We start from the raw sequence: 13217 nt of genomic DNA on the forward strand, positions 1-13217 counted from the left end.
AATTTTATTTTTGCTGGTGGAAATAGATTTAGCACCAGCAAAAATTTACAGGACACTTAAAATCTTGAAGCTTAACATGTACCTTGGATTTCTAAAAACAATCACCAAATTTTACTGAAATCCTAACAGAATTTCCATTATTTTCTTGGCAAATTTGCAACCTCATTAAACTAATGATTTATTTTTACACTTTATTGTAAAATAGTCTCAAATATTAAATATAGAGCATTTAAAATGATACTTTTCTAATTACTTGTGTTGAGTAAAACTGCTATTTTTTTTGGTTAAAAGTGGAAAATAACTATCAATATAAATAATTGAACTTAATTCAAAAGTTTCAATTTTAAATTAACAAAAATGTATAACTGAATTGGATTCAAAATTTTCACTTTTAAATTTAACAAAAATGTATTAATTTTAAAATCATATGTCATGCTTAAAGTATATTAACATTATTATTTGTTTTTATTTTAAAATCATATTTTTGTTTGTCAAGTTGTTTGTGATCTTGGAGGTTTGCCCTGGAATGAGGCAGAGGAATTGCCCGGACGGCCAAAAGTAGGCGGAAAAAAAAATTCAAAAAATCTTGTAGAGGCAGTTTTGAATCGTGTTTTTGATGGTGGAAATGGATTCAGCACCATCAAAAACATCTAGGTCACCTAAAATTTTGAAGTTTAACAATTATAACTTGGATTTACAAAAAACCTTGCCGGATTTTCTCCAAATATAACGGGAATTTCCATATCTTTCCGGGCAACTCCTCCGCCTCGTTAGACTACGCCTTTGCCCTGTGGTTTGAGGAGCTGCCATCCACGGGAATTTAAGGGGTGAAAGTCATTGAGGATTGCACACCAACCCTTAGTTGACTCAATATTTTAGCATGTCTCATCCCCCTAGTAGAGAGCACAACCACCCCTCGAGGTTTGATAAGAGCTCCATCCTCAACTAGTTGTGCTAGTAAAACTTGACAAAATCACAACATGTAAATGTATGTTAATATTATTATTTGTTTTGTTTAAAACTGTGCAAATTTACATATACTGAAATATGATTGCAGAAAAATGTATTTATTGGTGAAATTACAATGACTGGTAATTTACTTTGTCAAAAGAATGTTTATTGGCGAAACTATTTATTTAAGCTTTTCGTGTCTAAACCTATGACAAGTAATTTAAGTTATTGAATCTCAAATTCAAGGTTAATTTTTTTGTACTTTTTCACTTTTAACGTTTTAGAATTTTTATTCACCCTCAAATACATTTAAAAATCTAAAAAGAAATCTATGGTAGGTCAAATTCTGTGGCTAAACCACTAAATTTAAAAAACATTATTAACTAGAAATTGTCCTTAAAAGTGCAAAGATACACAGAAGGAATACAAGGGGCATGTGGATTTGCTCTAATGTCATGTAGGTGTACAAGAAGACACCCAAAGATTCCAGTGCATAATCAAAAAATTCTACTAAGAGAGAAAATCGAAGAGACAAACTAAGAAAATTTCTACTAAAAGAGAAAATTGAAGAGATAAACTAAGTTTCTTTGTTGCTTGAAAAATGAGTACTATAACCATTTTTCAAATGTTTCATTTTTTCAATTATAAATTCATTTAATTTAGTGTTAAAAATAAATAAGAAATTTTAATTTTAGTGTCAAAACGTCAAACCAATATTTAGGCATGTTTTCATTTAGTTGAATTCTTTATAAATTCATTTTAACTTGTAAAAAACCAATTAGAAATTAGAGGTATTTTTACTTTATTGTTAAAAATTCAAACCATTTTTTAGACATTGTTCCAAGTAACCGCATTTTTTTCAAATAGGTGAAGGTCTTTATTTATATACATATATATAGATTCATTTTAAGTTTATTATGTAATCTTAATCAAAACAAAACTCAAATCTCTCTATAAAAACCATCAAAACAAAATACAACACAAATCAGAGAAGTTCATATCTGAGATAGCTATGAATAGTGAAAACCAATCTAAATCCTTACCACAATGGATATATATATATATATATATATATATATATATATATATATATATATATATATATATAATTGTCACATTATTTTATTCATAATTAATTACATGACTTAATACCCACTCTAGAAATATGCGACTAATAGCTCACTCTGGGAAATGGTAAGGGTTTCTAAGTTTACTAAAGCCTATGGGATCTATTATAATGAGAAACCCCAACATGGTATCTGAGCTTTGGCCCAAGTTTGCACTTACTTCATTGGAATCAATTACTTGAGCTAATTCCCACATGGAGAACATAAAAATAATAAAAGTTAAGTTTACTTAAACCAAAAAAATTTAGTAGAAGGGAAAACATTTTCAATATATATAATGTTTACTAAATTGTCATTTATTTTGAGGTATCTACAACAAGTATTATTATGTTAGCTATGGGTCCAAATCCCAAATAGATTGTGTGAATTGGTCTCTAAAAATAATAAAAGTTTAGAACTTTACTTAAACCAAAAAAATTTGGTGGAAGGGAAAACATTTTCAATATATATAATGTTTAGTAGATTGTCATCTATTTTGAGGTATCTACAAGTAGTATTATTATGTTAGATATGGAGCCAAATCCCAAATAGATTTTGTGAATTGGTCTCTCTGCACATCAATCATAAGAACCAATTTTTGTTTAATAGTTAACTCATACCTATCCCAATGTTGCCAATGCAAAAACAATGTTCTTTTTTTTTTTAAGTCAGCTTAGCCAAAGAAGCATGTCAATGCCTCATAGACTCCATCCCAAGATCCATTCTATACCAACCAAAAGACAAGATCATAAAACAATCTAATATACACAAAGACAACACTTATTTAGAGAGTATACATATTTAGCCCTTCTTCACCAAGCAAAAAACATAATCATGGAACAATTTAATATACACAAAAAGGATATATATTTAGCGAGTATACAAGTGAGATACTTGGATACCATAAAAGTTGAGAAATTGAAATTTAGTAAATTAATAAATAAAAATAAATTTATTTTTTAAGAAATTTTATAAATTTTGTGTTATTATTTTTATTTAAATTCAATGAAATTTTAATATAACTGTTTTATAATTTTGTAATTATTTTAAAATAATTTAAATGAAAACAAAATAAGATTAGAAGAATTATATAGATATATATATATATATTTGTTATATGATTTTCTTTATTATTTTTACTTAATAATAAGGGAGCAATTTATTGAATTTAATTAATCTTATAATAAAGAATTTTCTCTCAATTATAAATTTAATAGAAAATTAATATAATTTAAAAAAAATCCATAATATTTTAAATTTTTGTTAAACACACATGGACAGCACAAAAGATATGAAGGATAAATCATGCAATGCAATTTTTATTAACAATTGATTTACATTTATAGTACAATATCTGACTCTTGGGTTTCAGATCCCAAGGTCTCTTGGACTGCTTAGTCTTTTCAGCTTCCACACTAACCCTTTAGGATTAGGTGTCCAACATTCCCCCCTTAATCTGAAGGGTTATGTATGAGTCCAAGAAGAGAGCTGTAATACAAAATGTGCAAAAAATGCATGGCAGCACTAGGCTGAATGTGCTCTATGAAATGTTGGTAAAAAAGGGCAGTGGTTTAAGGATGACCACCAACACTGGAACGCTTAGTGCAGTTCCCGGAACTCTTCCAAAACTGGCAAGAAACTGAAGTTTTCTGCTAGAGGAAGTGATCCTATTGTTTTAAAGAGGGAAACCTTCAACCATAAAAGGGAGGTCTCACCCCGCATAAAAGGTAAAACTTCAACCTGAAAAGGGAAGTCTCAACCTGTAATGGTTTAAGGATAACCAACAACTCTGGAATGCTTAATGCAATTCCTGGAACTCTTCCAAAACTGGCAAGAAGCTGGAGTCTTCTGCTAGAGGAAGTGTTCTCAATCTGTGATGGTTTAAGGATGACCAACAACTCTAGAACTCTTCCAAAACTGGCAAGAAGCTGGAGTCTTCTACTAGAGGAAGTGTTCTCAATCTGTGTTCACGGGCATCTTTGTCTCTGGCTGCAACTCTGAAACTGGTGTGGCAGGTTGTGGCTCAGGCTCGCTTGATGTGACTTTGAAGCTTGTAGATGACCATCATTTTCCCCCCTGTCAGGTACAAGGTGAGAAGATGGAGAAAACTCAACTGCAAGACTGTTCAATACTCTGGAACAAGTTCTGACATGTGTTTGGAATATCTTCTTGGTTGTTGATGCCCATTGCCAAGAAGCGATCCATCCAAGATGAATCTTTGTTCTTGTAGGACGTTTGTTTTTGAAGCACCTGTGTGAAGAATGGCTAGTTTTATGACAGTGCTCACATGGATGAAGATCAAAACAATGATCTTTCAGATGGCCAACTCGGTCACAGTGTTGGCATTTTACAATCTGATGTTGTTGTTGTTGTTGTTGTTGTTGCTGTGGAAGAGGGGCAGATTCTGGAACAGCTGAAGCTGAACTGTCATGAGGAGTAGGTGCACTGTCATGAGGAGCAGGTGAACTGTCATGAATGAGTCCAGCACTCTGAAACTGAATGGGCTTTGAGTAGTCTGGAATATGAAAGGACAAGTCCTTGTCATATCCAAGACTAGTTCTGTGCTTGTTGTGGACAAGCTGTTCCCAAGGTCCGATGATGGGCTTGGGAAGTGCAGACTGAGTTTCTGCATCTGCATATACAACTGCTGCTTTATTTGAATGAATTGTACCATTATTAACATGCTGTTCATGGGAGTTTGTTTCATTGTTCTGAACAGAAACAGGTTCAGAATGATGACTCCACTGCTGTAATTCTTCCTGCTGCAGTTGTGATTCAAGCTGCAAAAACTCTATCTTTTCTTGTGCATATAGCAGACATGTTTGAATGTCTGAAAGAGAGGCTTTGTTAATTTTGACTGTGCTGTTAGCAGTGGACATGATTAGAGTTCTCAATAATTCTAATATTCTTTCAAGCTTAGCCATTTTTCTATACCTTAAAAATCTCCAAATCCCACAGAAAAATGTAAGCTGCTAAATATCTTCAAGTTGCACAAGAGAGCCCTATAGCTTAAAGGGAAAAATCAACCAGAGATATCTTGAAACTGTCAAAATTATACAAATATCACCAGACTTTCAGAGATTCTGTTCTTTAAATTTTGTAGAAATTTCACAGCAAGAATGAGAGGCTCAAAGTCCTTCCAACATAGATACAATAGATATGTTGCTCAACTGAAACAACCACAGAAAATACAAGTTTGTAGCCTTGGGCTAGATCATTCTTTATGGAAGTCGCTGTAGAAAATACAAAGTTGGCCTATGCAGGTCACGAACCAACTTTAGAAAGATTTCTTTAGGCCTGGAACCAACTGTCTTCTCAAATTAAAGCCACAGGACTGAAACAAAGTTTCTGAAAATGAACAGGCAAGAACTCCTCGACTTCAATCACCAAAATCATTTAACCAATTCAACTTGGCATCTCTAAAAAATTCTGCTACAACAAAGATAATATGGACTTGTGCACAATACAAAGCATTCGACTTTCCAACAGTGATTTATCAACCACCAAGGTATGCACTCGGCCTTTCTAACGGAGGAAATATATATCGCTTTTAGAATTTAGTAGGCATTATACCTGTCAGGCTGTCACTGACCATTTTGACAATATTTTATCAGTGTGAAATAGTAAGATATTGCTAAAATGTACAAAAGGCATATTCTAATGTTTGTCCATGAAGTCCTGGTACTTAAAGATCGAGGGCAACTTTGTTATATCTTATAAGAAATCAGTCCATCGGTCAACGGTGACCGTGAAATGCCGGATTCTGTTGAAACAAAAACAACAGATACTGGTGACCATAAAAATCAAAGATTCTGTCTAAAACAAAACTTTGTTTTAATTGCCAACCGATGTCAGTTTACTAGTGTGATCAACAGAGAATTAAGCCGTCCACCTGGTTTCCGCTGCGCCACGGGCATAGGACCTGATGATTTTGGTGGAATGCATGCCTTTCAGACCTGGCACTTAAGCCAAATAATGTGCAGCCCCGCTGGAGTAGTTTCTTTATAAACATCCAAAAGAAAACGCTATCTGATTAAACTCACCATTTAATAAGCGATCCAAACAAGAAATGCTGCATGATGGGCACCTTCTCCAGCAGCTCAGCCTTGTACATCTTCAGCATCCCACTATTCACCTTGCCCCAATTCGGCACAGCGCTGATATCATCGATCATGTTACGTTGCACCATACCACAGTTACGCTCACGCTTACTCAGCTATCGAAAATATAATGAACAATGCACACCAACACATTCCAACACACCATATAAACTCCCTTTAGTGTATATGAACCAACACTCACAAAGTGCTCAAATCATTTCCGAGAAGTATACACAGTCAGGAATAACTCAATGCACAACAGGGAGCACAAATCAATGCTCTATATTTCACTGCATGACCATCATAACCTTATGCACCATTCAACACAGGTTCGAAGGCTTCATAAGCAGCGTGTACACTAATCATGAGCAACAAAGATTCCAGGAACAGTTCAATGCAGCAGATTCATGATCTTGAGTGCAGAGGCAGAGTTCAGCCACAATTCAATGACGAACCTTTGATTAAAGCAAATTACAGAGGAATCGTTCCAATGGACCATTGTTTAAATGCACAAAATCATAGTCTTCAAATATGCATGTAGCACCACAATTAACACAGGGTAGGAAGGAGCCAACGCACCAAAAGATAACACCGTAACCGATGTATAAGAAGGAGACAATGCGAACATAGATTTAAGAAGGTCTACTATTCACATGCGTATTCAATATACCTTCTTATTCAATATACTATGTGTATATCCAACTGCGTATTCAATATACACCTAATGTGCACATGCGTATTCAATATACACATATATGCAGCAGTCTTTCTTTATCACGCTGGTTATCGTTGGCTTTCAAAAGCTCGAGGGCATAGATGTATCGCCTTTAAATTTAAACAAATATAAACCAAATATGGAGCATCAAAATACCTGCGTTCTGGATATATTTCCACCAGCAACTATCATTATAAAGGCGGCCTGTGATCGCTGGTTAGAATACCAGCAATCTCATATCGATGCACGGACAGCAATACCAGCAATCTCTTTCGACCCTACAACACAATGACTGCGACAACCCTCACAACCAATGTCGATGGCTTCGGAAAGGTTCTCCACGCGCGCGGATATGTAACTATTGGTTTGGTAGCTAAGAACCGACTTGCCAGCGGACACCTTCTGTCTGCGCACAATTATATAATGAACAGAAACCCTTTCCAGACATATTCAATACACATGGTTATAGATATTTGCAATTGTTCGACGTTGATCTTGACGGTTCTGCAATACATATATGCTGGAAATTCTATTAAATCGATCCCACTCAGCTTTGTTTCAATATGGTGATCCCTCGATATCTATAGTTCTAACAAAACTCCCGCATATTTGCATCCCCAATATACTTATCGTATATACTGTTCTTATTCTAGAATGCGCCAAAACAGAGAATTTTAATCTGATTGTAATGTTATCAAATCAGAGTGTTGGTTTAATGCACACAATCAAATAGTAAGCGGAGGAATAAAAAGACCATCAACGCCTTCCAATCCACAGTGAAATCAACCATTAGATATATGCATGGATCATATCTCAGAGTTTAATAAATGCAACCAACATAATATCAGTGAGCCGAATCGGACTTCGAATCCACTTCTGCTAGCAATTCGACGGAACCAAATAGCCCTCAGTTATGCAGATGCGTTATGGAAAAAATGTTATGCAGATGCGTTATGGACAGAGGGGTTGAGCGTTATCAATATCATGTCAAATTGAATGCATTATTCTGGGTAAAGAACACGGTAACGCATGAAAGTGGATGAGCGTGGGAGGCTATACCAGGAAAATTGACAGAGGGACAGAGTCAGACTTTTGAAGAAATGGCAGAGGGATAATTTTCTGAAACCGCTGGGTGCATGTAGGAAGTAGACCTGATAGACAGGGGTGGCAGCGAATAGCAGACAACCGTTATGGCAGAAAGCGCACAAAGCTTATTTTGGACAGCGCTGGTCAGGCAGACAAAAACGCAGAGAAAGGAATATGGAGGGGCAGCGCAGGTATATGCAAGAGGTGGCAGCTAAATTCTAGCTGAGAAAATATTCCTTAATAAGTGATGGCAGAAACCATAAAACAAATGGTTCAAAGAAATTATGCAGGGCAGAGGTGCAGAACTGACATGCACATAACAGGCCACAGAAAAACAAGCGGCTCTGATACCATGTTAAACACACATGGACAACACAAAAGATATGAAGGATAAATCATGCAATGCAATTTTTATTAACAATTGATTTACATTTATAGTACAATATCTGACTCTTGGGTTTCAGATCCCAAGGTCTCTTGGACTGCTTAGTCTTTTCGGCTTCCACACTAACCCTTTAGGATTAGGTGTCCAACAATTTTAAATGTTTTTTGGGAAAATTATTGTCCAAAATTATATTTTTTAAATAAACATAAATGATCAATTATTCTATCAATTTTTCTAATCAATGAATTCAATTAAATAAAATACAAATCATTGAAAATTTCTATCAAAAATCTCCAATTATCAAACAAAATTAATCACAATTTAAATTATATATATATATATATATATATATATATATATAGATATATTGTTAAACATATATATATATATATATATATATATATATATATATATATATATATATATATATATATAATGTTTAACAATATATCTATATATATATATATATATATATATATATATATATATATATATATATATATAACGCCTCATGTAAATATTTGATTTTACCGTGGTTAAAAGAGAAGAAACTGAATATGATATTATATTCAGTTATATATATATGTAATGCCCCATGTAAATATTTGATTTTACTGTGGTTAAAAGAGAAGAAACTGAATATGACATTATTAACTGTTTTGAAATTTAATAATATTGTTATTATTTCTGTAATAAGTTAAAAAAAGAAAAGTTTTTCTTTTTGGAAAATGCTGGCAACTTCTGAGTGGAAGTTGGGAAAGAACAGTTGCAGTGATTGCAACCCTAACTATCTCTCCTGACTGGAAAGGTTTCCAAGAAAAAGGAAAAAGTTAGGCTGTGCTGTGGAGACAGACAGAAAGAAAGAAAAATATGGCTAAGTCTGGTGAGGACCAGATAGCCAAGCACTAGGTGCAAATATCTTGCCAAGGACAGTGGTCCTGCAAGAGAGCACGGGGGGAGATTCTGGTCCCGAAAGACGAATCTCAAGGTTGGGTGGCAAACAGAAGCAGGAGGCAGAGGAAAGCTCGACGTCTGGAGGGCGTAGTGAAGAAACAGAGGTGAATAATTATGTGAAATCAGTACATTGACATCCAGGGACAGGTACCAAACAAAACTCTATTTACTGTGTGTGAATAAGTTCTGTATTATACATTTGATATAAAAGAACTGTAACAGTAAGGGAATAGTTAATACCTGTACAATATTAATTCTGTAATTAATGCATTAGTTAATTAAAGGAAATGTTGGTGGTCTTTATAGAAGATTTAGAAGAGGGCAGGGTATATAAATTATTTCAAATCTGGAAACAGGTGAGTAAGGGTGACCACGGTAAACTGGTGGAATTGTACAGTTTTGGACTACAAAAACTCTGATAATGAGCCTAGGAAGCGGTAGGTGTAGTATACAACAACCGCTAATGAAACTCCCGGTGGGTAGGTGTAATTCTGGAATGATAAATATATAAATTTTATACTCAGAAAACAAACCAAAAGACAAGAATCTTTCTATTCAAGTTAACCAAAATGGGGAGGGTAGAATCCAGGTAATACCAGTATATAAATTTCATTAGGGTGTCATGTGGGAGTAGGGTATGGTGTGACAACGCCGTTCGTTTTAAAAAAGAAAAAGAAATCATGGATACATCACCTTATAGTCAACAAGCTGGTACATAGTCCAGTGATATAAACCTATACATACGGCGTATAAAAGCAAGAGAATCTATAACCGTCAGACCCCATAGATCCGTGGAGGGAGAAACCCTGTGTCATATAGACCAGCTGACAAGGGTTGCCATGCATGCAGACCCTCAGTACTCTACGGGTGGGGTTTTACATCAAACATTTAACTAAGAAACCCTGCATATGAAATTTAAAATTACCAGATATAGCACCGAGGCTGTAAAGAATCAAAAAAAGATAATGTGGAGAAATGAATGGTGCCAGACATTTAAACAATCATTTAAATTTCAGTTCAAACTATTAGATTAAGTGACAATCTGGATGGGAACTGCTATCTTTACAAATCTAGACCGAAAACAAGATCCATATTATTAAAGCATGCAACTGTACATAGCTAGAAAGCAACATCCATTAACAGTCGATGATAACTTTGTAACAGAGGGTTACACAGTTGCAAATATACATTCGGAGAAGAGAGTTACTCAACCAGAGGTGCTTCCAGTGGATACACTCAGAAATTCCTGAGAGTTGCTTCGTAGCACCGTGCAAGTACACTTAATACAACCCAGTAAACCCCGAAAACATTCCATGGCGGATAAAAGAATATACACAATTACAGTAAGATAACATTGCTCAGCTGACGCCAGGAAACTACAAACAAATCCCTCTACCGAGTATAAGGGGTACAGGTTTTAATCCCAACAGCTCTCGACTGTATAAGGACTACCCTGCTAACTCAACAGGCTTCAAACCTTCGGAATTCAGAAGGTTGTGATATAGGATCAAAATAGCTAACCATTTTAGATTCGAATCCTCTGATGAGTCAAATTCATTAAGAGAAATAGTTATCCAGGAGCAAAGTTGTACCTGGGCTTCTTGAGCAAGGAAACCAGAGAAATGTTGACCTTGTAGCCTCGCCTGGGGACCTCGGTGGTTGGAGGCAGGTTCTACACCAAAAATACACCATTACAACTATAGTCAACAGATAGAAATGGAAAACAAATAGCAAGAAACAAACTCCCAGAATGGGAATACCAAATAACTGTGGAAAAAATATATGTATATAAAAGCATACCCAAACTTTTCCCGTGTAACAGAGTTGCCATAACCTCTCCTCTGGTGGTTTTCCAATCTGTTCCAAGGCCTGGCAGTAGACTGACTAGACTCGCAGGAAACTAAGGGGAGAATCAAGCTGGAGCCAAACGATGGAGGCGATAATGCAAACTGATAACGGAGTGCTGAATGAATCAAACCCTGAAAGGATTGAACTGTCGGATCATAAACCCGCCCATCCTTTGATGCATTGGTGAGGGGCTCCAGGTAAACACCTACTGTTAGAGGAGCCTGCTCGTGCCACGTAGAGGGCCGAGCAGGGAGAATTAACACCAATACCCAGTGTAATAACTCTAAATAGTACTGCATAACCAGAGAAAAATCAATGAAATGCCATGTGTAACACATATCTGCCCAGTTGCTGATCGCGAGGAGGCGAATGATTTCCGAAGTACATGCAAAGTTAATGAACCAGATCCTATAGTGCTAAGTCGATAACATCACGGTGAGTTCAACAATCCGGCTGCCGGGAAAGACTCCACTAGTGCCGGAATAAAAGAAGGGGTGCTGTCGTAATAGTTCTATAGTAATGTGTAGTAATTCAAAAATATTTTTAGTATGGTAATCTTGGGTAATATGGGGAGACATGACAATTGGTATCAGAGCCCAGTTACAAAACTGAGGCCTCTGGGAATTGGAAGTGAACTACAGAAAACAACACATACAATTTATTTTCAATTTATTTGTGCAATTCAAGAAAACAGTTAGTGTGCTATTTTTTTTTTTCCTTGCTGTCACTTTTCTGATGTTAAGGACAGAACCAGGAACCGGAAGACTGACAGTATGAGAAGAGCGGACAGTGCATCACGCAGGTATGCGATGGGCCAGGGACCTGTACCTGGTCCTGAGAGCAACCCCGAGCTATGGGTACAACTCGGAGAGGAGGCTCGAAATACAAACATGGCCATCTTGGAATCCATGCAGGAATTGAGAAATGAGATGGCCCGGTTACGAGAAGATAACGCACGGCTGACTATGGAACAAGAGAGAATCATAAAAAGCCTGTCTGACAAACATAACCCTCCGCCAGCAAATCCCAGTGCGGAGCAGCAAAGAATGTCTGGGGAGCAGCATCACCATACAGAACCTGAAGGGACTGAGGAAAGGGAGGAATGATCCGATAATGCATCCGAACAACAGACATCAAAAAGGCAATGGATAGAGCTGCAAGGGGAGTTTCGTAAGATTAAATTGCCACATTTTGATGGAGAACAGGAGGAAGTAGCTGAGGCATGGTTGATTAATATGAACAAATATTTCCAGCTATATGAATACGATCACAACCTTAAAGCACGACTGGCTATTTTCCAACTGCAGGGAAAAGCTACCTTGTGGTGGGAAGAAGTTAAGATCGTAAGGGGAGTAAGCGAACAGACCATAACCTGGGAGAAATTTCAAAGGTACTTTAAGGAGAGATACTTGACTGAGAATTTTTACGACGAAAAGGCAAGAGAATTTCATGACTTGCGGTTGGGACAACAAACCGTGGATGAATTTATCACCCGTTTTATGTCCTTGCTTCGTTATGTGCCCTATATTAGAGAAGAAAAAGCTAAAGTACAGAGGTTCATGAGTAGTTTGCCTCTGTATATGCGGGAGAGGATTGAGTTTGACAATCCAAAGATAATGGATGAGGCAATACATAAAGCCAGAATTTGTTACTAGTAGAGTAAACAGAAGGGGGAGATTTCAGGTAAAATATGGAATGATAAAAGAAGTAATAAGTCGGCTGGAAACAGCAATGGGATGCATAGTGGTGGTAGCAAGGGTCTTGGCAATGGGCAAAGCAGCAGAGCTGTACAGAAAAATTCATTCAGGACCAAGCCAACAAATGAGTCCAGAGTCGGCGATCAGTCTGTGAAGTTGGACAGCGAAGGGGCAGCAAGGCCTCCAGTGCAGTGTTGGGGTTGTGGTGGACCTGACTATGTTCAAAACTTCCCTCAACGAAAGGGAACCGAACAGGTATCCTAGATTCAAGAAGCATCGATAGTCGGTGACATAGGACGTAGCCTACCAAGGATTAATGCAGCTTTGGACGATCGTCAGGTGGAGTACCAGTCGACCATGGTGGAATTCGAAGGT

The 13217-nt window shown here is 36.3% G+C and overlaps 1 protein-coding gene across 1 annotated transcript; it reads left to right on the top strand.

The window, feature by feature from the left end:
* Nucleotides 1-12380: 12380 nt before the first annotated feature.
* On the top strand, nt 12381-12800 carry LOC149210662 (uncharacterized). The gene has a single exon (XM_089399038.1). It carries the CDS (start codon nt 12381-12383, stop codon nt 12798-12800), a length of 420 nt encoding a protein of 139 aa, XP_089255164.1.
* The last annotated feature ends 417 nt before the right edge of the window (nt 12801-13217 follow it).

Source organism: Pinus tabuliformis, chromosome 1_2 (assembly GCF_031772625.1).
Source record: "Pinus tabuliformis cultivar Carrire ecotype Pingquan chromosome 1_2, CPIR1, whole genome shotgun sequence".
In the NCBI taxonomy this organism is placed as follows: Eukaryota; Viridiplantae; Streptophyta; class Pinopsida; order Pinales; family Pinaceae; genus Pinus; species Pinus tabuliformis.